General features: G+C 35.1%; 1 protein-coding gene across 15 annotated transcripts in view; it reads left to right on the top strand.

Moving 5' to 3' along the window:
• The window catches only part of LARP1B (La ribonucleoprotein 1B), a 123975-nt gene that overhangs the window by 55132 nt on the left and 42275 nt on the right, over positions 1 to 26568 (top strand). For 11 of the 15 annotated variants that reach the window (XR_007151550.1, XR_007151549.1, XM_047855928.1 and 8 more), the window contains one exon: positions 25140 to 25263. The exons of 2 other annotated variants lie outside the window; for them this stretch is intronic. Coding sequence is in view for 11 of the 13 variants with exons in the window: in XM_047855928.1 (XP_047711884.1) it covers positions 25140 to 25263 (124 nt within the window). In the remaining 2 variants the exon portion in view is untranslated. Of the gene's footprint in view, positions 1 to 6281; positions 6406 to 25139; positions 25264 to 26568 lie in introns of those variants that run through there. 2 more of the 15 variants (XM_047855931.1, XM_047855932.1) reach the window with 2 other exon arrangements.

Genomic DNA, 26568 nt, shown 5'->3' with positions numbered 1-26568 from the left:
AAAGGGTTTCTGCAAAACCTTCTACAAAACAAACATTCTGAATGGTGAAATGTTGAAGCTAATCTCTTGCAATCAAAATAAGACAGAGATTCTCACAGTCAAATCTATCAAATACATTGGATATCCTTCTTAGACCAGTAAGGAAAAACAACCAAAATAAGGTTAAGAGCTAGAAGGAAGAAGTAAACATGATTATTATAAAAGAAAATACAAAGGTATGGCTAAGCCCAGCCATGTTCTTGCAAATGGCAAAGATCTCATTATTTTTCATGGTTGGATAATATTCCATCATATATCTATACTATTTCTTTATCCATACATCTGTTGATGGACTCTTAGGTTGCTTTCATATCTTGGCTATTATAAATGATGCTGCAGTAAACCTGTATCTTTTCGAATTAGTGTTTTTCTTTCCTTTGGATAAATACCCAGAAGTAGAATTTCTACTTGTAGTAATACTACATGTACTACTACATGTAGTATTTCTGGTTTTAATTTTTTGAGGAACCTCTATACTATACTGTTTTCTGGCTATGCCAGTTTACATTTTTACCAACAGTGCACTTTTCTTCACATCCTTGCTAACACTTGTTATTTCTTGTCTTTTTGTACTGGACATTCTCACCAGTGTGAGGTGATACTTCATTGTGGTTTTGCTTTCATTTCCCTGATGATTAGTGATGCTGAGCATCTTTCCATGTGTCTGTTGGTCTTCTGAATGTCTTCTTTGGAAAAATGTCCACTTAGGTCTTGTGTCCATTTGTAAATAATATTGTTTGTTTTTTGGTGTTGAATTGTAGGAGTTCTTGATATAGTTTGGATATTAACCCTTTATCAGCTGTATCATTTGCAAATATTTTCTCACATTTAGTAGGTTGCCTTTTTGTTTTGTTGATGGTTTTCTTTGCTGTATAAAAGCTTTTTAGTTTGATACAATCCCAAGTTTTTACCTATAGTGACTTCCAAGATTCTATTTTTTAATAGTATAAAACAATCATGAAGAATCTATTTATTTTCTATGACTGCCATAACAAATTATCACAGATTTGGCAGCTTAAACTAACATGAATTTATTATATAATTTTGTAGATAAGCAGTACAGGTGAAGTCAGCTGGTTTCTCTACTCCAGGTCTACAAGACTGAAATCCAGGTGTTCCTGCCTGAGGTCTTAGCTGTAGATTTTATGTGAGAATCACTTCCAAGTTTATTCGCATTGTTTACAGAATTCAGTTCTTTGTGGCTGCATGTAGAATTGAGGTCCTTCATTTCCCTTTTGGCTGCCTGGAGCCTTTTGACTCCTTTAGACCACCTGCATTCTAAGTTAGATTGCTCTGTCAGTCTTCAAATCAGCAACAGCTTGTGGAGCCCTGCTTTTCATCTGTCTTAGTTTTTCTTCTGCGCATCTCTTCTGTCTGGTTGGAGAAAATTCTCTGCATAATCCAGAAAAAACTCCCTATCTTCAGGTCACTAAATAGAAATCTGAATTACACCTGCAAATCCCTTTTGCCATTTATTTAACATAATTACATTTTATAAGGATTGGGATCTGGATGTTGTTAAGGGAGCCTTCTGCCTACCACGGGGTAGATCCTTAAAAGGTAGAATTTTTTTAAAAGGTAGAAGTTTTAACCAGACTTTTAAGAAGATTATTATAATAATTGAAAGGTGTTACGGAAGACATAAGTAGAAAGAGAAATACTGAGTTCATGTTTGAAAGATCTGGTGGGTAGTTTTCCCAAAGTCAATTAAAAAGTCAATTAAATACCATTAAGTATTTCAATGGATTTTCTTAAAGGAATTTGATAAACTGATTCTAAAATTTATATGGAAATATATAATCCTCAAGAAACTCCTCATATTCCTAAACTTGTTTTAGCAAATTAAAAATAAGGACTATAGGAATGGAATAGGAAGTCCTGAAACAGTTGCATGTGTATATGCACAGTTGGTAAATGACAGGTAGGGTTAAAGATCAAAGAGAAAATCTGATTTTTATGTATGTGTGTTTCTTTGTTTCTTTTTTATCTTTTTGAGAGAGAGTGCGAACAGGGGAGGGGCGGAGAGAGAGGGGTACAGAGGATCTGAAGCAGGCTCATGCTGACAGCAGACAGCCTGATGCGGGGCTCAATATCACAAATCGTGACAACTTGAGCTGAAGTTGGACACTTAACTGACAGAGCCACCCAGGTGCCCCGAAAACCTGATTTTCAATATGTGGTGCTTGGAAAAATTGTGTGGAGAAGAAAGTGAAATTACAGATTTTTGCCTTCTAGTGTCATTCAGATCTACTCCAGTGAAAGGCAAAAGCAAAGACCTGTTAAGGGATAATAGTAAAAGATCTTCATGATCTCAGAGTAGGGACAGGTTTCTTAAGTGAACACAAAATGCACAATCATAAAGGACAAAATAAAAACATTTACCACAAAGAATTATTTATTAAACATCAAAAAGAATGCCTATGTAGTTCATGAAATTAAGAAAAAATAGTTTCCATTCATGATGTGATAGGTATTATAATAGGGGGTGCCTGGTTGGTTCAGTTGGTAGAGCATGTGACTCTTGATCTTGAGGTCTTGAGTTCAAGCCCCACGTTGGCTGTAAAGATTACTTAATGGAATTAAAAAAAAATGTACAAATCAATAAAAGATTCAGTAGAAAACTGATCATATGACATGAACAAGCATTTCACAAAAGATGAAGCCCAAATGATTGAAATAATGAAAAGGTGTTCAACATTATTAATCAGGAAGATGCAAATTAAAATGTCAATGAAATGTTCCATAAAACCCATATGAGCAAAGTTACAACATTGGAAAAATGTTTGGGAGTATTTGGAACAAGAAACTCATTAATATGTAGGAATAAAAATGTAAAACCATCTCTTACTGCTTACCGTCTCTACTTAAGAATATGCTTTTGAGTTGCATTGTTCAAGTATTAACCATATGTGGTTATTGAGTTTTCAAAATGTGACTAGTCCAAAAGGAGATTTTCTTTAAATATACAATATTGGATTTTGAAGGCTTAAGAGGAAAGAATATAAAACATCTCAATGATTTTTATAATTATTGCATATTGAAATGATAATATGTTTAGTTAAGTAAGATACTAAAATTTCACCCTTTTAAAAATCTTTTTTTTTTTAAGTTTATTTATTTATTTTTTGAGAAAGGGAGGGAGAGCACGAGTACAGGCAGAGAGAGAGGCAGACAGAATCCCAAGCAGGCTCCACACCGTCAGCACAGAGCCTGACATGGGGCTTGAACTCACAGACTGTGAGATCATGACCTAAACCGAAATCAAGAGTTGGATGCCTTAACTGACTGAGCCACCCAGGCTTCCCTTAAAAATCTTTCTTTTTTTTTTCTTTCTTTATTTTTTTTGTGAGCAGCAGGCAAAAGTTTATTAGAATATAAGATTAAAAAGGAAGAATAGTAGGAAAGCTCTCTTAACAGAGGGGATTTTTGAAAGTGAATGCCCCTAAAAATCTTTTTAACGTAGCTACTGGAAAATTTTAAATTACTTGTGGTTTCCATTTTGTTTATATTCACCAGCACTTCTCTAGAGGAGCTTAGAAGTGTTCATCAGGAATAATACATGACAGTACAGCAGAATGTTCATAATATTCACAGATTGGAAATAACCAAAATACCTATCAGCAACTAACTGGACATATTATGGTATAGTAAACAATGCATAAATTATAGCGTAGTAAAAATGAATTACAGCTATAAACATCTTTATCAATGAATCTGGAAAGCAGCTGAGTGCAAGAAGTTAAGAAAGGTTGTGTATAGAATATGATTCCATAAAGGTTAAGGGATGGCTCAGTTAGTTAAACATCTGACTCTTGGTTTCAGCTCAGGTCATGATCTTGCAGTTTGTGAGTTTGAGCCCTTCATCGGGCTCTGCACTGATGCTGCGGGGCCTGCTTGGGATTCTCTGTCTCTCCCTCTCTCTCAAAATAAATAAATAAACTTAAAAAAAAATTCTAAAAGAAAAGCCAGGAATGATTAATCACGTAAGTCAGAATTTGGGTTGTGTTAGGGAGAGGGACTAGGATACACAGGGGTTCTAATGTATTAACAGTGTTGTGTATCTAGTTGTTGCATGAATATTTTCTGGGAAGTTGCACATGTATGTTTAATACATTCTTCTGTATGGCATGTTTCATAACAATACTTAAAACCAGGCTAATATGAATAGGGATGTGTGAGATAAGAAGAGATGAGCCAAAGTGGAATAATTCTCTTCTTGGAACTGCAGGGTTATTGCTCTTTGGGCTAAAACTCAAGGTAGGTTGAACCTGTCTTTTTTCTTTTTTTTTTTCTTTTTTTTTTTTAAACATCTAACTACTCGTTTTCTTGTTCAGTGGTCTGCTTGGGGTAGTGGTGGAAACCTAAACAGTGGTGAAGGCATTATTAATAGAAGACATACAGATAGGTCCTCCATCCCAGATGTGTCTCTTTTTAGTCATATTGCTGGCTGGCCTCTGGGCCCATGAGGCTCAGGAATTGTCCAGTCTACTATCTCTCATGATACCTCCCCCTAATTAGAAATCTTTAGTTTGAATCTGCAGAACAAGGGAGAGAAACCATTACAACCAGTTTCTTAATCATTGTACTCTCTGTCCAAGTTGCTTATGTGGAAACCTAAATATGCTCATACCTTTGTTTCCAGCATTTCAGGGAGAACCTTCAAATCAAAAGCTTCTGAATCACATCAGTCAGAGTGCTTACCTCATTTTTAGGTTCATAGCATTTGCTGTTGTGCAGTATGCCAGCTTTGTCCAGTACTTCCTGGAGTATTATGTGACATTATCACTGGTGGTCTAAGTGTCCATTTCCAGAGTTATCCTTGGAGAGAGAACATTTCCAGTTGCTGAATAATCTAGACTGCAGAGACATTGTTGAGAGAGTTCACTGAATGTGGGTTCTCTCTTCTGCCTTTACCCAGATAATGTTCTGGAATTGTGCATACCCAGTGGCTGCTGCTCGCTCTTGATTTTGCTGACTACTTCACTGTCTTTTGCCACATTCCCCTTACGAATGCAGGAGGGCCCTTCTCTGTATTTGTTGCAGATAGTGAGAGGAACTTCAACTGTGGTGAAGTCTTTGTATATAGCTGGAAATGGTGTAAAATTTGCTAGGAGATAACACATCATCACCTAACAGACAATCACATCATACTGACTTGGCAAGAGGAGAGTCATCTAAATTTTTCCTCACCACCAACTGAGCTGTTCCTTTTCTCACTAGGAAAGAACACCAAGTTGAGAACCTCTCTGGCAAAACTGAGGTCTATTGTTGATCAAGAATCAAACTTGTGTACAAGTTCACTGAGTACAATTTTGGACCCAAACTAACTTTTGTGAAACTCAGATGGGGATCGTTCTTCTCTACCTCATAGGGTTGTAAAGACTTGAAAACTGTAAAGACTGGGCATGTTTGAGAAAGAACAAAGGCCATATAGTTATGTGGAACCAGTAATAATTAATGACTGATACCAGTGGAGGGGAGACCAGGAATTTAAAGATTGCAGAATCTACAGTCTTTACATAGAAATTAATGACATCAAAGTGTAGTCTGTGGAGTTCTTCCTGGGTGCCACAGTGTTAGACATTTTCATGATTAGTCCTTTTGTGTTTTTAAAATGCAAAACTCTAGATTCTTCTTCCTAATACCTTACTCTGAAAGACTTTCTCAGATCATTTTCCTCTCATGCACATGAGGCCCTAAATCAACTGTAGTCACTCTCTAGAAATATTTTGAGGGGTGCCTGGCTGTCTCAGTTGGTAGACTGTATGACTCTTGATCTTGGGGTTGTGAGTTCAAGCCCCACACTGGGGATTTAGATTTAAAATCTTAAAAAAAATAAAATCTTAATTTTTTTTTTTAATGTTTTGAATTGACATCCTGCCGGAGAGACAGGTGAATCAGGATACCTGATTTCAGGTTTTGCCTCATTATTTAAATTCCAGCCATAATCCCTTGAATACATCAGTTTCTTATTTTAACATACATACTTCAAATATGGTAGCTTTATTATAAATTAACTCTTTGCCAAGGATTCAATCATTAACATATATTTTGAGTGCCTGCTATGCGCCAGATGGTTCTGGGAGCTGGGAATGTGGTAGTGAACATGACTGACTATTGAAAATGCAATCTCCCAATAATTTATAATGATGGTGTTGTTGGGAGTAGGGTGGGTGGATGGAGGTATTTAGACCAGAAAATCTGTGCAATAGATAACTACTATAATTGACCATTGAATTTAGTTACGAGACTCTTCATAAACAGGAAAGAAGAAACTTGCTGAGTTACCTCAGTGGAACAGTTTGGGAAAAAATCTGAATGAAGAAATGACTAGTGGAAATATGAGTATAATACATTCAATTGTATGTGAGTATTAAATATTATATAGAATAATATGAGTATTGAACTTTGGTATAAAATATTGGAGAAATAGTACCTGAAAGCACATAAGCAATCATTGTGTGTGTGTGTGTGTGTGTGTGTGTGTGTGTGTGTGTGTGTATGTGTGTGTTAGTATATTTTTAAAGAATGGAAAATACTGGAACATTTTACATGGTGATGGTGATGGGAATGGTTGAGTCGAAAGGGGAAGTTGAAAATATGAAGGGAATAGAAAAACTAGGCTAAGTTCTCAGTAAGAGACTGGCTAGGACTCAGAACATGTGGATCAGGATTTGTCAGCCTCAGCCCTATTGACATTTTGAATCATAATTCTTTTTTGGTGCAACATTGGATGGTTAGCATTATCCCTGGTCTCTACCCTTCAGATACTAGTAGCACCCTATCCCCACAATAAAGAAAAATGTACCTTTAGAGAAGCTGTGGGGTAAAATCACCTTTAGTTGAGAAGCATTTATACAGAGGTATTGGCCTTTCAAAGTGACTCTGTTCTTTATCTGGAGAGAAGCAGAACATGAGTGTGGGGGTGCTCGTAGATTTGGTGGTGGAAATATGAGGGAGTGAATTCCTTCTCAAACCTTTCTCAGTGAATTATGGGTCAAGGTTATGGGGCTGGTGAAAGTGTCGAGAATGATGAAGATAAAAAGTCATTTTTGTAGAATGAAAGATTAGAGTTCTTAGAAAAATCAGAGATTCCTAGTGAGCAGTGGGAGACTAGAGGCTATTTCTTTCGGAGGAAGTTTTACTATAGAGGCATGAGAACAGAGACCAGGCAGAGGAAAATGGAGTACCATGGTACTGAGATTATTACAGACTTATTTCTGAAACTGTTGAATAAAAGACCATCTAGATCTTACTTGGTCTTGAGCATTTGGCTTTCCCATTAGACAATATTCTCTTGCTTTTCCTCCTACTTCTATAGCCACTTTTTTTTTTTTTTTTTTAGTTAGATTTACATACTTATCTTCTCTTTGTTCCTTAAATGCCAGTGATTCCTAGGCTTATGACTTAAGACCCTCACTACTCTTCCTAGGCAGTCTTTCTTCCTACTCAGGGCTTCATTCATGACTGTTGTTTTAATCCCAACTCTTTTATGTCTAGATTAGATTTTGATTCTGAATTTCAGTTACAGTGTATCTAGGTGTTTCCTGGGACATTTCATCATATTTGTCCTAGAGGCCTTGAAAAATCAACATACCCAAAACTGAATTTATTAACTTCTTGATTCAAAAGTCCCCTCTGTAGCTCCTTTTCCTCCCCACCAAAAATCAAAACTCTGTGTTGCTCTGTGATTCCTATCCTGGTAATTGGATCAATGATCCCTGAACATTGGCATGGGTATAGCCCTCTTGCCTCACATTAGTCTGTAAGCTTCATTTATACTCTCATTTTTCATGAATTCTTTCGTATCTCTTTTCATTCTGTCACCCTTATTGCTCCTCTGTCTGTACACTGAAATACTTGTTTCCCAAAGATACTCTTCCTATCTCTAAGCTTTCCCATATGTTTCTCCAAAGTCTTGATATACTCTTGCCCATCATCTTTGGTAGACAAACTTCTATTCATATTTCAAATTTGGACATCAGCTTCTTTGAGCATCCTTTCCTGGTCTCCACTTCCTGCCTTTTCCCACAGCACCTTATATAAACCACTATTACAGCAGAATACAAGTGAAGGATGTTGATTCAAGTGTTGTGTTTGTTGTGTTTATGATTATATATATGGCTAGGTTCCCAGATGATCCCTCTGTGGAAAATAACTAAAAACCCTAGATAAAATTATTGAAAAAAATTTATAAAAAAATAAGGTATACTCACTAATTCCACAGATAGACTGAATGTGAGAACCTAGAGAAAGAAGCTCAGTTGAAGAACAGGCATTTCCTCAGAGGGCATGTACTAAGTAAAGTGAACTCCATTTTGAAATGCACAGCCTTATGAACATGGAACAGGAGATAAAAACCCAAGTGAGGAAGTAAAATACGAGACAAGGCTATATCTTCAGTGTGATTATGAGCTAGAAATGAACTCATCCATTCAAATGAGGCATAAAGAGAAGAAACTATAACAAAACTTGCATGTCTGAATCTTGGTTCTGAATGGATACAGGTGGAAAGTGCTCTGAGAACTAACCATGTGATGGTAGTCATTTATGTATATGCAGTTCAAATTCCTAATATATTTTAGTAGTCTGAAAAAAAGTTAAAACTAACAATATAAAGCCATTCTAGACTGTTAATAATCATAGGTACCTGACATAAGCAAACCCATATCCTCTTTGGGGGAACTTATTTCACAGGATGGCAGACTCTCCTGTATAGGGCTGGATAGTAAATATTTTTGACTTTACCAAATATTTTGGCCCATTGGTTGTAGTTTCCTCCCCTGAATGACTTCATTCCAAGCCTCAAAATAGTTCACAAAGTATTTTTTAATGTTTTATTATTATTATTTTATTTTTATTTTTTATTTATTTATTTATTTTTTTTTTTGAGAGAGAGAGAGAGTGAGTGAGATAGGGGCAGAGAAAGAAAGAGACACAGAATCTGAAGCAGGTTCCAGGCTCTGAGCTGTCAGCACAGAGCCTGATGTGGGGCTTGAACCCACGAACCATAAGATCATGACCTGAGCCAAAGTTAGATGCTTAACTGACTGAGCCACCTAGGAGTCCTACCACAAAATATTTTCTGAAGAAAATAAGTAGCTCAGAGAAAAAAATTATGAAACACGTAAGGAAATAAGATACCAAATGCATTATTACAGCTGAAATAACAGCAGAAAGAAACCCACAGATACTTTGGATGTTGGAGTTCCCCACTCACAGAATATCAGTCACAGAATATAATAAATGTTTTACATGGTTTAATTAATAAATGATGAGGTAAAAAATATGGGAAGGGGAAAATCAAAATGCAGATTTGAAAAAAGGAACAATTCCTGTAAGTGAACATTCATTTAAAATTAAGAATTCATGGTTGGATTTAATACAGGTGAGACAAAGGTGATGAGACATTGAAGATTAGTAAATTGGAAGAGAGGTCGGTAGAAACTACCTGGAATAAAACACAGAGTGAAAGGGAAAGTATGAAAGACAGCCAGGAAATGGAGTTAGAAGATCCAGTGTACGGATACAACTATAGTTCCAGAAAGAGGAGGGAGAAAGCAGAGCTGGGGCAGTAAATGAAGATATAGGGCTAAGATTTTTCTAGAACTCATGGAATGTAAGTTTGATATTTGAGTTTATTTCAGAAATAGGCTAATTTAACATTAGGAAATCAATTTGCCACATTTAGAGGTTAGAAGAGAAAAGTATAAACAATAAATATAGCAATAGCATTTGATAAGCTTATATATATTTATGATTTAGAAAAAAGAATTTGCAAAATACATGTATCTGTAACCTAAATAAAAATATCTTTTATTTAGGAACCTGCATTTAACATTATACATAATGGTAAGAATTTTAAAACATTCACTTAAACAATGGGATGAAGTTAATAACTATTTGGAAAATTCTAGAAATTTAAAAATATTATTATTAGTCTACAGCAAGATTCCTTGCTGTAAATATGTAAAAATATTTTTGCCTTTCTTTGAGCAACCAGAAAAATGAAAGTTTTAAACAGGCTACTGTTTATAATAGCATCAAAATGTAGTAAGTAGGACTCAGTTATAACAAAAGATGTGCAAGATTTTTGTGCAGAGCATTATAAACTTTATTAAAAAGATACTAAGAGATTTAAATAGAGATGCTATCTTCATAGATTGTAAGAATTAACATTGTAAAGATGATCCTCAACATCTTGATTTATATATTCATTACAGTTCCCAGTGTCCTCCCCCATTCTTTCTTTTGTTCCCTTATTATTAGGAGGAGCTGATTCCAAAATTTATATGCAAGTGCAAAACGTTAAAAGTAGCAAAGACACTTTTAAAAGAAAAAGTTCAAAGTTGGCTTGCTTTACCAGATTTTAAGACTTTTGATAAAGCTACAATAATGAGGTGCTCATAATGCATATATAGATAATTTGAGAGAATGAAGAACGAGGAATAGTTTAATTATATTCAGACATAGGATGTATGACACAGGTGGCTATATTGCAAAGGGGAAAGAATGCATTACTTAATGATGCTGAGTCAATAAGATACTTCCATGAGGGAAAAAAAAAAGGAACCCTGCCTTCAACTACATTTACATTAATTCTAAGTGGATTAGAAACCTAAATGTGAAAGGCAAAACAATAAACCTTTTCTAAGAAAATATCTCAAATCACTTGGGAGGGTTTTTTCCATAAATATACAAACATAGAGGTTTTTTTTAAATGTTTTATTTATTCATTTTGAGAGAGAGAGTACAAACCCTCTCTGAGAGGGGCAGAGAGAGGGAGAGAGAGAATCCCAAGCAGGCTCCACACTCTCAGTGTAGAGCCTGACATGGGGCTCGAATTCACAATCCATGAGATCACAAACATAAAGTTATTGATGCATTTTATATCATTAAACATAAGTATATTCATAAATAATTGATTAATTTTAATATATGTTTGCATTTACTTGTGAAATTTTTTCCTTTCATAATTCTCTTGCTCTTGATTATGGCCTTTTCTTTCCAGTTGAAGTATTTAATGTTTCTTATAAGCCTTGGTTGGTGGTAATGAACTCCTTTAACTTTTGTTTGGGAAACTTGTTCTTTTGAGAACTTCTGAGAAGTTTGGGAAACTTCTTCTATTCTGAATCATAACCTTGCTGGGTAGAGTATTCTTGGTTGCAAATTTTTTTCCTTTTGGTACTTTGAGTATATCACACTACTCCCTACTGGTCTACAACATTTCTGCTGAAAAATCAGCTAATAGCCTTACAGCGTTCCCATTGTATGTAACTGTTCTTTTCTCTTGCTAATTTTAAGATTCTCTCCTTATCACTACCTTTGTGCCATTTTACTTATTGTGTGTCTTGGTCTAAACCTCTGTGGCTTAATTTTGTTGAGTGGTCTCTCTGTTTCCTGGATCTGGGTGTCTCTTTCTTTTTTCGCATTAGGCAAGTTTTCAGCTCTTACTTCATTAAATAAGTTTTCTTCCCCCTTTTCTTTTTCTGGGATTCCTATAATGAAAATGTTATTATGCTTGATGATGTCATTGAGTTCCCTTAATCTCTTCTCATTTTTTATAAGTTTTCCTTTTTTACTTTTAAACTTGGTTGCTTTTTATTACCCTGCCTTCCAGATTGATGATTTGTTCTTCTGCCTCTTCTAATCTACTACTGATTCCCTTTAGTGTATTTTTTATTTCAGCATACGCAGTATGGAGGTTAAAGCAGTAAAATCAATTATATTTACAAAAATCAGTCAAGGGATTCATGAAGTAAAAGGATATGAAGGATGAAATCATATACATAAAATGTAAGGGGGTGAGTAAAGATTTAGTGCTTTTAAAATGGGTTCAAACTTAAGTGACCATTAGTTTAATATAGTCTGCAATATGCATAAGATATTATATATGAACCTAACATAACCACAAATCAAAACGTGTAATAGATACAAAAAATGAAGAGGAATCCAAGCAAAGCACTAAAGAAAGCTATCAAACCACAAAGGAAGAGAGCAAAAGAAGTACACAGAGAAACTATAAGAACAGCCATAAAACAAGTAACAAAATGACAATAAGTACATACCTATCAATTATTACCTTAAATGTAAATGGATTAAATGCTCCAGTCAAAAGACAAGGGGATGACTAAATGGATTTTAAGAAGGAGACTCACTTCAGACCTAAAGACACATGCAGAGTGAAAGTGAAGGGAAAAACATTTTTCATGCAAATTAAAGCAAAAAGAAAGCTGGGGTAGCAATACATATATATATATATATATATATATATATATATATATACACGACAAAATAGACTTCAAAACAGAGACTGTAATGAAAGACAAAAAAGGACGTTGGGAACGACCCAACAAGATGATATAGCAATTGTAAACATTTATAATGCACCAAACATGGAAGCACCTAAACATATAAAGCAACTATTTCTAGAAATAGAGGAGGAAATTGGCAGTAACACAATAATAGTAGGGGACGTTAACCCCATTTACATCAATGGATAGATCTTGCAGACAGAAAATCAAGGAATCGGTGGCTTTGAAGGGCATGTTAGACCAAATGGACCTAATAGATATGTTTGTAACATTCCATTCATAAAACAACAGGATGCACATTCTTAAGTGCATATGAAATAGATCACATGTTAGGCCAACAAAACAAGTCTCAATAAAATTTTAAAATTTGAAACCATCTTTTCTGACTATAACAGTGTGAAACTGGATATCAACCCAAGAAGAAGTTTGGAAAGAACACAAATACATGGAGGCTAAATAGCATACTACTAAACAATGAATGGGTCAACCAAGAAATCAAAAAAGAAATGAAAAAAATAGGCAAAGGACAATGAAAACACAATGGTTCAAAAACTTTGGAATGCAGTAAAAGCTGTTCTAAGAGGGGGGATTATAGCAATACAGGCCTACCTCAAGAAGTAAGAAAAACTTCAAACAACCTGACTTTACACTGAAGGGAGCTTGAAAAAGAACAAAGCCCAAAACCAGTAGAAGGAAGGAAATAAAGAATAGAGCAGAAATAAATAGAGAGCAAAAAAGTAGAATAGATTAATGAAACCAGGAGTGGTTCTTTGAAAAGATAAACAAAATTGATAAACTTTTAGCTAGAGTCGTCAAGAAAACTAACATTGTAAATTCTACTTTAATAAAAAAATTGTTTTTAAAAAACAACGAAAATATTCTTTATTAAAGAATACCTAATGGAAGATAGGGTATTAAAAGATAATTTCCAAATTGAGAGAATATATTTTAGAATATATAAGACCTAAAATGCCTGTCCAGAGTGTGTCAGAATTCTTAAGACTCAATAGGCAAAGACAGAAAGCCCCATTTAAAAATGGCCAAAGACTCGGATGTGGTTTTTGGAAAAGTGGAAATCCAAATGGCTAATAGACAAATGAAAAACTTATTTCATTTTATTTAATAAAACCTAATTATTATTAATTAGGAAGATGTAAGTTAAAACACAATAAAAAGTGTTTTCATATTAACAGTATTTTATGTTCTCAGTGTTACTCTTCCTTTATCATTGATTTTTATTATCTATTATTTCTCCCTTAAACCACCCATTAGATACATATATGGTTTTAAGTACAGTCCCACATCATAATATGCATATGTAAATTTATCATGCATATAATAATGTTAGGATCATATTTATAAAACATTCAAACGTTTTGCTGAAGCTCTTTGAGTAAGTTTATGAAAATTCTAACTTGGTGGCTCTTTGTGTTCGTGGTCATCTTTCTTCTTAGAGGTTCATTTTTAAAATAATTCAAATGGTGTTTATGGTTCTCAGCTTTATTTTTAAAACATAAAATCCCTTAATTGTAAAATTAGGTCCTTAAAGATTTGGTGTAACTATACTTGTTTGGACATTACTTTCCAGTGGTCAGGACATTGCTAAAGTGTATATATCCCGTTTCCTTATGTGATTTAGCATTTTAGAGTTTAATTACATTTGTACCTATGTTCATTGAGTAGAATAGCAGTTGCATTGCTGGCACATTACAGTTACTGTTATTGCTGCACAAGTATAAAACAAATTTCTAGAAGTTAAACGTTAGTGATGGTACTTTACTGAAATTGAAGATTGTTTGGGCAGGTTGGATGGGACTTGACTATGAAGTGTCTTGAAAGCTATGTAGGAATTTAGAATAAGGAGCAGTTGCAATTCTTACAAAGTGGTGTGATCAAAAGATGATTTAATAAGGTTTAATCTAACAGAGGCAATAGCATAGGTCAGAGTAGGTCAGAAATTGAGTTTAAAACTTATTTCTAATAATCAAGGGTGAAATGAAATGCTGAGCCAAAGGGACTTTTTCTTTTCAACACACATTCATTAACAACTGATTATGTTCTAGCCTTTATGAGAATGAAAAAAAATGCCAAATTGGGCAGAGATTTAAAAAAATTTTTTTTTAAATGTTTATTTTTGACAGAGACAGAGCATGAGCAGGGGAGGGGCAGAGAGAGAGGGAAACACAGAATCCGAAGCAGGCTCCAGGCTCTGTGCTGTTAGCACAGAGCCCAAAGCGGGGCTCGAACTCACAGACCGCGAGACCATGACCTGAGCTGAAGTCAGATGTTCAACCGACTGAGCCACCCAGGCTCCCCAAAGGCAGAGATTTTAAAGAAACGATTCATAGTACTGGTGTGATAGAAATAGAAACACTTAACAAATAAAAACTGGGAGGAAACAATATTGAGATCAGATTTGGAAATGTGTTGATGTCATGTTGTGTATTTATGTAAAATGTCTTTTATCCTCTCTCTAAATACTAGTGATGATAAGAAAGCCTCAGATGTAGATTTTAGTATTTAGTATAGAAGGGAGAACTAAAACTGGGAAAATGATTGAACTTTTAAGGCATAGAAAAACAGAAGAGGAAAACAAAAGAGAGAAGAATGTCCACTAGTAGTTATTAGGAGAAAAAAAATAGATGTAGTTATGTATAGTTTTGCTTGAAGAAGCCAAGAAAGTAAATGGTTTCTGGGATCATGATCTACAAAGGGACATATTCTGTCTCAACTTTAATTTTTCTTTACGTTGGTTTCTTACTTTTTCTAAGGTCATATTCATCCTTAAAAACTTTACTTAAATGTTCACCCCCTTCCAGCATTGAGATTGCAACTCATATTGATATAAATAGGAGGTGAGAAAGTTGAAGCACCAAGTGTTCTTTCTAGAAACTTGGCTGAGGAGAACCCTTCCCTTCCTGTTTCAACTCCCTCTCTCATTCTCACCAGTATGAATTATAGATAGATGTATACTTCTGAAATGTAAATGTCTGAAAGACATTTTATTAAAGTGTATTATTTTTTATAAATATTATAGACATGTTTCTGTATCAGTAATATATATAAATATGTATTTTATTCCCTCTAAGTCTTTTGTTTTGGCGTGTTTCAAACCTTTGGAAAAGTTGCAAGAATAATACAGTAAACACAAGTATACCCTTCACCTAGATTCAACAGTTGTTACTAACATCTTATCACAATCACTTTGTGTATCTATATAAACATTTATAGATGTATATATTTGCATTTTCTGAACCATTTGAGAGTTAGTTGTAGACATTATGCCACTTTACCATTAAATATATTATCCAGTGGGGCGCCTGGGTGGCGCAGTCGGTTAAGCGTCCGATTTCAGCCAGGTCACGATCTCGTGGTCTGTGAGTTCGAGCCCCGCATCGGGCTCTGGGCTGATGACTCAGAGCCTGGAGCCTGTTTCCGATTCTGTGTCTCCCTCTCTCTCTGCCCCTCCCCCGTTCATGCTCTGTCTCTCTCTGTCCCAAAAATAAATAAAAAACGTTGAAAAAAAATTTAAAAAAATAAATAAATATATTATCCCGTATTTCCTAAAAACAAGTGCATTCTCCTATATAACCATAATTATCAAACACAGGAAGTTTAGCATTGATAGAATGTTATTATCTAATATACAGGGCGTATTTAGATTTCCCCAACTGTCTTAATGTCCTTTATAACTTCTTTTTACTTCATTTTTTTTTGATAACCAGCTCTAACCAATGATTATACATTGCTTTTAGAATTTTATATATATATTTTTTTTAATTTTTTTTTCAACGTTTATTTATTTTTGGGACAGAGAGAGACAGAGCATGAACAGGGGAGGGGCAGAGAGAGAGGGAGACACAGAATTGGAAACAGGCTCCAGGCTCTGAGCCATCAGCCCAGAGCCTGACGCGGGGCTTGAACTCACGGACCGCGAGATCGTGACCTGGCTGAAGTCCGACGCTTAACCGACTGTGCCACCCAGGCGCCCCTAGAATTTTATATTTTAATATTCTTTCATTTAGACAAGTTCCTCAGCCTTTTTTTTTTTTCATGACACTGACGTTTTTGCAGCATCTAGGTTAGTAATTTTGTAAAATGTTCTTCAGTTTAGGTTTGCCTGGTATTTCCATATGATTAGTTTCAGTTTAATTTTTTGGCAGAAATATTACATAGGTGATATTATACATTCTTCACTACATTACCTCAGGAAACATAATGATGTCAGTTCTAGAATTGGTCATTTGGTTATCAAGATGTGTACCATTGTAAAGGTACCTTTTTCTGTTTGTAATTTGTAAGTGATCTCTGGAGTGACAGTTTGAAACTGTGTTCCCCAGCAGTCTTCACTCAATGTTTTAGCCTCCATTGATGATTTTTGCCTGAATTAATTATTACTCTGGTGATTATATGATGGTAATTTTTCTCCATTCCCTTTATGTTAATTATTTAGCATTCTTCTGTAAAAAAAGAACTTTCTTTTCCACTCCATTTTACTTACTTACTTATATATTTATAGTGTCAGTGTGGACTCTGGAATGGATGCGTTTTCATTCCTGTCATTATTCATTTTGTTGTTCAAAATGTCTCCAATCTGGTCAGATTAGACCTCTCTCAAGATGACTCATGTACCACTGATATATCCCCATCTCTTTAGCACTTTTCATACTTTATGACACAAGATGCTTTGCCCCTCTCTTTTTTCTTAGATGTCTATTTTTTTCACTACCTTAACTAGGTCTTCCTGGTTCTATCCTTGATCTCTTAATGACTTTGTTATCTTGTATTATCTTATATGCAAGTGAGAGAATCTGGTCCCAGGTCTTTATCATTAATTGTATGCTAATGACTTTCCAATGTCTCTGTGGGGATCTAGCAGTATATTAACTAGTCTATTAGATTTTCCAGCTGTCTGTCTTCTTCCATAGGCATCTCATTTATATATATTCTGTCTCCATTTTTTAAAAAAGGGACTTATCCCAAATTTGTTTCCTATATTTCCTGATTTTGGTTGGATGCCTCAGGACTCTTTATTAACTTCTAACTCCTAACATGCAGTTTGTCACTACATCCTATCTGTCCTTTCCTATTAATTCCTACTGTCTTACATTGGTTCTAGCCTGCATCATCTCTCCATGTGGTTTGTATACTTGGTTCTTGGCTCTAGTTTATTCTCTTTCTAGTTTTCCTCTTGTCAGAGTAGTCTTCCTCCTTCCTTTCTCCTTTCTTCCTTTACTTCCTAGCAAGTAAGGGAATTTACTATAAATCCAAGAAGCAGTGCTTGCTTACAGGCAAGTCTTTATATGAAACTTCAAACACTGACTTTGCATTTCTGTACTCCTATCTTTGGTGTACTTTTCCTCTATGTTAGCCTCATTTTCAGTCAGGCTTTCTCCATGAGGTTGCAATGATGGTACAGACAGTTTCAGGCTTACATGATTTTCAAAGTAAATGATCCCAAGGAAAAGAATGTATCCCTCAAATTTCTAAACTATACATTTGACCATTTCTGTATTTCTTCTTAATGCTATTCAGTGCTTCTCCCCTGCCCAAGATAAAATTCAAATTCCTTGGCAAATAATATTTAATGGTTTGGTTCCTACATACCTGTCAGTCTTCATTGTGACACTGCTTTCTGATTTAAAATTTATACTCCATTAATACCAAGTTGCATGTGTTCCTTCTGCCTAAAATATCTTTTCATATGGTTTGCTTGCCAAACTCTCTTTCATCCTTTAGCTTGCAAAACCTAGTTCAAATATTACTCCCTTGGGAAAAATCTTTGATAGCTTTTATTGTTATCGACTCCAGAAAAATGACTTTTCTACCTTTGTGCCTCATATGTGCCTATTTTTAACTCTTACACTGAAATGTAATAAATTTGTTTATAAATATTTCTTATCCCCTTTTTGAGCAAGGCAAGGTGTACACTTGTAAAAAAAACAAAAATTTAGTTGCAGATTGGGTAGTTCATGAGTCTTCCTGCTGAGAACTAGGAAAGTTGGTTTTTTTAAAAAAAATCTTTGTGAAGGCACAGTAGAACTAACAGTATAGAAAAGAATTGTGTGGTCAAAATCTTGAAGAAGGAAATCTAAAGAAGACTGCCATCAGGGTCTGCATTTCCCTGGAGTCCTCTGTCAGTTCCAGAAGAAGCAACTGAGAAGCTGAAAAGAGATTAAACATACACACACACAACTCGTGGGACTAGGGTGACAAAAATTGGAATTCAGAAACCAGAGGGGGACCTCCAACAAACCTTTTAGGCTTTGGGAACTCTAAAGGGCTATTTTTCAGAAATTAGGGTGAACTGGAAAAGATCTGCTATCAGTAGGATCAGCTTCTAATAATTTTAATCTTTTATTGAGCCAGTATTCTGATGTGTCTAGCCATTTGACTGAAGCAAACAAATCCTTTCTGGAGGAAAATAGCATTCTAGACCTCAGATTTTTAATAATGTCTGCCTCTCAAAAAAATCAGGCATATAAGAAGACAAGATGATGTGATAGGAAAAAAAAAAAAAAAGAAACAACAAAAAATAGACCCATAAAGATTCAGTTAACTATCAGACAGATCTTAAGTTAGCTATTGTTAATATTATTTAAAAAAACCCAAAGATGGAGAATTTAAGCAGAGAACTAGAAACGTTAAAAAAAGAACCAAGTAGAGGGGTGCCTGGGTGGCTCGGTTTAGCATCCAACTTTCTGCTCAGGTCATGATCTCGCAGTTGGTGAGTTCCAGCCCCACATCACGCTCTGCTGACAGCTCAGAGCCTGGAGCCTGCTTTGGATTCTGTGTCTCACTGTCTCTCTATCCCTCCCCCACTGCCCCCACCTCAAATATTTAAAAAAAAGAGAAAAAAAAACCAAATAGACATTCCAGTAATGAAGAATATAATAACTGAGTGCAGTGAATTGGCTTAACAGTAGAGGTAAACTCAGAATTACTAAAGTAGAAGATAGGTCAAAAGACTCCAGAGTGAAGTCTCGAACAAAAAGATGGAAAATACAGAAAAGAGTATAAAAGACATAGGAGATAGAGTCAAAAGGTCTAACATATACTCTATTGGCTTCTCAGAGGAGAGAAGAGAAAGCAGAAATAATAATTGAAGAGATTATGGTTGACATTTTATCAAAACTAATGAGGGATAATTTAAGAAGTCCTAAGAACTCAACAAAGAATATAAATTTAAAGAAAACCACATGAAGGCCATCATTGTAAAACTGCTGAAAACAAAAGCCAGAGAAAAAAGATTACTTAAAAAGCTACAGTTTTTAAAAAATAAGACTTAGAACTAACTACTCAGCAGAAGTAACGGAATCCAGGAGATAATGGGATGATATAATCACAATACTAAAAGGGAACTAATGTTCAGGAATAAAGGTAAATCATTGAATTGTACACTTAAAATAAGTACATTTTGTGGTATATGAACTATATCTCAGTGAATCTGTTTAAAAATGGGGCGCCTGGGTGGCTCAGTCGGTTAGGCGCCTGACTTCAGCTCAGGTCACCATCTCGCAGTCCGTGAGTTCGAGCCCCGCGTCGGGCTCTGGGCTGATGGCTCGGAGCCTGGAGCTTGCTTCCGATTCTGTGTCTCCCTCTCTCTCTGCCCCTCCCCCGTTTATGCTCTGTCTCTCTCTGTCTCAAATATAAATAAACGTTAAAAAATAAATAAATAAAAACAAATGAAGGTAGCATGGGGCACCTAGGTGGCTCAGTCGGTAAAGCGTCTGACTTTGGCTCAGGTCATGATCGCATGGTTCATGAGTTCAATCCCCACGTTAGGCTCTGTGCTGACAGCTCAGAGCCTGGAGCCTGCTTGGGATTCTGTGTCTCCCTCTCTCTCTGCCCCTACCCTGCTCATGCTCTGTCTCTCTCAAAAATTAAAAAAAATAAAAAAACATTAAAAGAATGGGAAAAAATGAAGGTAACATAATTTCAGACACATCAAAACCAAGAGAGTTTATTTTCAGCAGATCTGCTTTAAAGAAAATATTAAATGGAGTTTTTTAGGCATAGGAGATATAGTCAAAAGATTTTGAAAATGATTCTAGAAAGAAGCTTGAAGGTACACAAAAGAATGAAGAGCAATAATACGTTTGTGGATTTAAATAGATATTGACACTAAACAAAGCTGGTGTAAGTCTAAGTGGATTTTTATGGCAAAAAGATGTATTAGGGGCACCTGGGTGGCTCAGTTGGTTGGGTGACTGGCTCTTGATTTCTGCCCAGGTCATGCTCTTACCGTTTGTGGGGGTCACTATTGGCACGGAGCCTGCTTGAGATTCTCTCTCCCTCTCTCTTTCTCTCTCTCTTTTTTAATGTTTATTTTTGAGAGAGAGAGGGAAACAGAGTGTGAGTGGGGATGGGGAAGAGAGAGAGGGAGACACAGAATCCAAAGCAGGCTCCAGGCTCTGAGCTGTTAGCACAGAGCCTGATGTGGGGCTCAAACCCACGAACTGTGAGATCATGACCTGAGCTGAAATTGGATGCTTAACCTACTGAGCCATCCAGGCACCCCATCTCCCTCTCGCTTTCTGCCCCTCCCCAGCTCACGCTCTCTTTCTCTCTCAAAACAAATAAACCTAAAAAAAATATTTCAATATAAAAGGGGTCATAACTATGAATAGTTTAGTTGTCCCAGAAAATACAATAGTTCTAAGTTTGTATGCACCTAATAACATAGCATCAAAATACATAAGACAAAAATTGACAGGTACAAAAAGATAAATTTATAATCACAGTGGGAGATTTTGAAACACCTTTCTTATCAAGAAAGGTGCAAGATGTAGCAAGATAAAAAAATATCAGGTTGTAGAAAATGCAAACAGTGCAGTTAACAAACTGCTTAATTGACATAAGTGAAATACTGCAGCAACATCTGTAGAATACACGTTTTTTTCAAGTGCACATGGACCTTGTACCATACACAAAGAATCAATTCTAGATATATTACAATTCTAAATATGAAAGGCAAAATAATAAAATTTCTAGAAGATAAGATACTATATGGTATTTAAGTAGGGAAAGATTTCTGTGTTTTGTGCTTTGCTATTTGTTTTTATTCCCTCAGGCTTCCCAAACTTTTTAACAATAGGATATGTTAATTTCATAATCAAATGAAAAATTATAAAGGTAAGATATATAACATCTTTAAAAAGGGGAAAGATTTCTTAAACAGGAAATTACAAAAGGAAATAACTTACAAAATATACTACATTAAAAAGAATTTTTTTTCACCAGAAGACACCATAAAAGAGTGAAAAGGCAAGTTCCTCTTTCCACAGAGTGAAAGAAAACATTTACAACATTTTATAAAGAGCTCTTAAAAATCAATAAATGAAAGAAATATATAGAAAAATGAGTAATAGAATTGAACAGTCACCTCACAAAAGAGGCTATCCAAATAAAATATATTAAGGGTTTTTAGCATTATAGTAATTAGATAGATGCAAATTAAGACCACAGTGAGATTACACATAGATTTAGCAGTGTGGCTACATATTTAAAGTTTTTGAATTTTTGTTTTGAGATACAGATTTATAGGAAGTTGGAAAAATAGTACAGAGAGGTCTAGTGTACTGGACCAGTTCTCTCCAAAATTTATATCTTACATAATTTAAGAACAACGTTAAAACCAGGAAATTGACATTTCTTACAAATGTGTGTATATAGTGTTATGTCATTTTATCATGTGTTGTAGACTCATGTGACTACTATCACATTCATGATAACTATTTTATCACCACACAAATCTCCCTTGTGCTATTAGACTCGTGTTCATGTGCCTCCACTCCACTATTCCTAACCCCTAGTAACCACTAATCTGTTCTTCATCTCTATAATTTTGTCATTTTGAGAATTGTCTATAAATAGAATCCTAGAGCACGTGACTTTTTGAGATTGATTTAAAAAAATTTTTTTTTTAAGTTTATTTATTTTTGAAGGGGAGAGAGAGCATGAGCTGGGGAAGAGCAGAGAGAGAGATACACAGAACCCAAAGCAGGCTCCAGGCTCTGAGCTGTCAGCAGAGCCCGACGCAGGGCTCCAACTCACTAACCGCAAGATCATGACCTGAGCGGAAGTCAGATGCTTAACTGACTCAGCCACTCAGGTGCCCCTGAGATTGATATTTTCTAATCATAATGCCCTTGAGGTCCATTCAAGTTGTTGTGTATACCCATAATTGGGTCCTTTTTTAGAATGGCTACATATTTTTAAACTGACAATATCAAGTGTTTGATGAGGCTATAGAGCAATAGGAGGGTCAATATACCGCTAGTGTAATGTAAATAGGTACAAGCACTGTGAAAAAGTATTTGGCATTTTCTACTAAAGTTGAAGCATACCACCTTATTCATCAATTCCAGTCATAGTAAACATTCAATAAAACATGTGTCTCTGTCACCAAAAGAAGTGTTTTGTAAAAACATATTTTTAGTAACATTATTTGTAATGGCTATAATCTGTAAAGGAACTGAATGTTCATCAACAGTAAAATTGATTTTTTTAAAATTTTATTTATTTTGAGAGGGAGAAAGTGTGAGTTGGGGAGGGGCAGAGAGAGAGGAAGAGAATCCCAAACAGTCTCTATATTATCAGTGTGGAACCCCATGGGGGGATTGAACCCACGAACCATGAGATCACGACCCGAGCTGAAGTTGGACGCATAACCAACTGAGCCACCCAGGTACCCCAGTAGAATGGATTTTTTAAAATTATGGTGTGATCGTATGATAGAATACCACAGAGCAGGGATAGGCAAATTTTTTGTGTGAAGAGCTATATAGAAAATATTTTAGTCTTTATGGGTTATACGTTGTGCCAACTGCCACTTAACTTTGCAGTTGTAGCAATGAAGCAGACATGCAATATGTAAGCAAATGGGTGTGGTTGTGTTCCAAAGAAACTTAACAAAAACAGATATGGCCTTTGGGGGCTGTAGTTTGTTGACCTCTGCTGTAGAGTTACAAACTATAAATGAATCTCATAAACATAATTTTATGTAAAAGAAACCATACATTATAATTCCATTTTTATAAAGTTCAAAAACAGGCAAAATGAATCTATAGTACTGAAATCAGCATATTGCTTGTCTTCAGGGAGAGGAAGAGGGTAGTTATAGGAAGGGGTATGAAAGTTACTTCTAGGATGCTAGCAATATCTTTACCTGAATGGTGGTTACACAGGTCTGTTCACTCTTGATTACTCATTTAGATGTATACTTATATTTATGCACTTCTCTAGTGTGTGTATGTATAAATGTATGTGTGATGCTTTAATAAATTAGTGTAAAAAATTAAAAGCAGAAACATACTGCTTGTGTTCCCATCAGGATAGAACTATATTATTCATCTCTGGCATATGATAATCATAACAGTAAATGTTTTCTTTTAAGTAGTAAGCTCTGTAGCAAGATGGGGACAGTGAGGAATAATGACTGAATTAGCTTGAAGAGCTTATTGAAGACTTTTGGGAAAGCAGTATTGGTATAAGGGCAAAAGCTGAGGCAATCCTTTAAAGCGTTTTCACGAAAACAAGATCCTAGTTTAAAAGACTAGCAGGATCTAATGAGTGGTGTGAACTGACAACTATTCATGTTTGAAGGCAAAAGGGAAAGATTGGTTAGCTATTAAGAGCAAGGTACTATGACTATTTTGTAATGATGATATTTAGTTTGGTCCATCTGACAGTTTTATGTTCTTTACCTGCTAAAACCCTCTTTGGATCTTGTTGAGTGATGTAGATGTGATAAAGGGTTTAATTGGAGGAAACTTACAAAACGTAGTAGAGTGCAAGCAGTCTCTCAAACTCTTTTTTTTATTTTACAGCTTAGACCAGGCATGAATGGTCTTCATGTACCATGGCCAAATGACCTTACTGGCCTCCACTGGCCTCCACTCCGTCCTCTCTCTATATATAGGGCAGGGCTGAGAACATCTAAGTGACTATGGTAACCGTTATTAGAAAGGGGAAGCTTCAGGAGCCCAAGGGTCAGGGATAGCCTGTTCTTCCTTTGTCAAAGCTCAAAAAACTTTGAGCCTCCTTGCTGCTAACCTTTTAAGTGGGGTTTGGAAATGAACCTCCAGGGCCATCTATCTATCTTTCATCATGTGTTTCCCATTACCAGAAAAGGAAATGAAAACTTCTTGGCCTGGTATAAAAGGTCTTATCTAGTAGCCTGTTCCCATTTCCATATTAGGCCTTTTTGTCGCTGATTCTACACAAATTTTCTCAGTAACTGAATTATTTTCTAATAAATGAGTGCTTATTCCAAGTTCTTTGCTCACATTACCTGCTTTAGAATGCTTTACCCCTTCTCTAAATTCTCATTCCTTCCCCATCGTTTCTGTGATACTTCTCTGATGATCTCAATTCTTACACCAAATATTATCATTTTTCATATGCTGCTAATATTACTAGTTTTTATGTGTACATGTCTTTCTTTCCATCTAACTTGTAAATTCCTTAAGGGTAGGGAACATAGATTACTTGTAATCTCTTTAATACCCTAGCAGTCTTGTGTATAAATGCTCAACAAATAATGAATGATTAGAGTGTATGCTCTTACAATGTATTTTAATTATAAAATATTCAGAATATTTTTGGGTTCTCTGTGCCTCTTAGATTCTGAATATTGTTATTAAGTATAATGCTAGATTCTTTATTAGAACATCTTTTTTATTCTGTTGTAGTTAAACTCATTTTTTGAGGTTGGTATCAATTATTGTTTGTTGGCTACTCTATTAGCCAGTTTAGTAATTAGATTCCTCCATTCTACTTCAGCAAGAAGTTGAGAACTTTAAGAAGCTAAATCTCATTAGTAAAGAGCAGTTTGAAAACCTAACACCTGAACTTCCTTTTGAGCCAAACCAAGAAGTTCCTGTAGCACCTTCACAGTCCAGGCAAGGTATGTAAATCTGCTTTTGTGTGTAATAGTTTCTGAATAGTATTAAAGCAGTTCTAATTTGTTACAAAAGTTTTCCTTTTTTTTTTAATCTGTGGAAAAAATGTAGGTATTTCATAAAGACTAGAATTTTAAAACTCAACTTTTGTTTATCCTTTGGTAAATTTCAAAAGATTTTCGAGACTTGAAAGTACACATCATAAATTTGGTAAGACAGCCTTGTAGTAAATGGACAAAGTTGAAATCCCACCTTACTCTTAGTGGACAGGCAGATAATTGCAAGGGTGATCTAGGAATCATTTATGATACCAGTTCCTGCTCAAACTCAGACACTGAAAAGCGGGCAGAATTGGTTTGTTCTTTTTGTGTCTCATTTGGTTTGAGATTATTGGGAATGTTTCTCTTTTAGAAATAAAACTTTTCACTGACTCTCTAATTCCTTAAAATATACTAACATCATTCTTTTGTCCTAAAGCCTTAGCTTAGTGTGACCATATAAATACATTTGGGAGATACATAAATTGAATCTGGCATTTTTAGGCAAGTTTAAGTGATTTTGTTATAGTCTTTCATGAAGGCAGGTTAAAGACAAACTTTTGAGAAGTTTCAAATATATGCCAAAATAGAACAAATTGTATAATGTAATGAAACCCCCATGTACCCATTTGCTACTTAATTTCAAATCTAATTTTGTTTCATCTCAGCTCCACTCATCCTCTTTACTTGCACTGGATTATTTTGAAGCAAACTTCTAATAATTATTCATATTTTTTTCATTCCTACATATTTATGTATGTGTCCTTAAAAAGAACTCTCTCTTTTAACACATAAATAGCATATTCCATTATCATCTAAAATTGACATTAATTCCTTAATATCAAATATCTATATTTCCTCATTCATCACTTTAAACAGTATCCATGTAAGTTTGAACATTCCAAAGGTTGATATGTCTCTTTTAATCTATAGGTTCATAGTAACTTTTTTTTTCCTTGCAGCTTATTGTTGAAGGAAACTGGGTTGTTGTGTAGAATTTCTTACATTCTGGATTTTGTTCATTGCATCTCCATGGTTTCATTCAACCTGTTTTCTGGTCCTGAATTTTCTGTAATTGTTATTTTGATACAGAGGCTTGATCAGATTGAGGTTTAAAATTTTGCAGGAATATATCATAGGTAATTATTGAACACTTCTATCAGGAGTGCATAATGTTCAGTTGTCTCTCTTTTTGTGGCCTTAATAGCCATTTATAATCATTGCTTTTATGTCACAGGGGGCTGAAAAATGGTGAGGATCCTGTTTTTATCA

Source organism: Prionailurus viverrinus, chromosome B1 (assembly GCF_022837055.1).
Source record: "Prionailurus viverrinus isolate Anna chromosome B1, UM_Priviv_1.0, whole genome shotgun sequence".
NCBI lineage: Eukaryota > Metazoa > Chordata > Mammalia > Carnivora > Felidae > Prionailurus > Prionailurus viverrinus.
The sequence above is the reverse complement of the archived record's forward strand: the minus strand, read 5'-3'. Positions and strand labels throughout refer to the sequence as shown.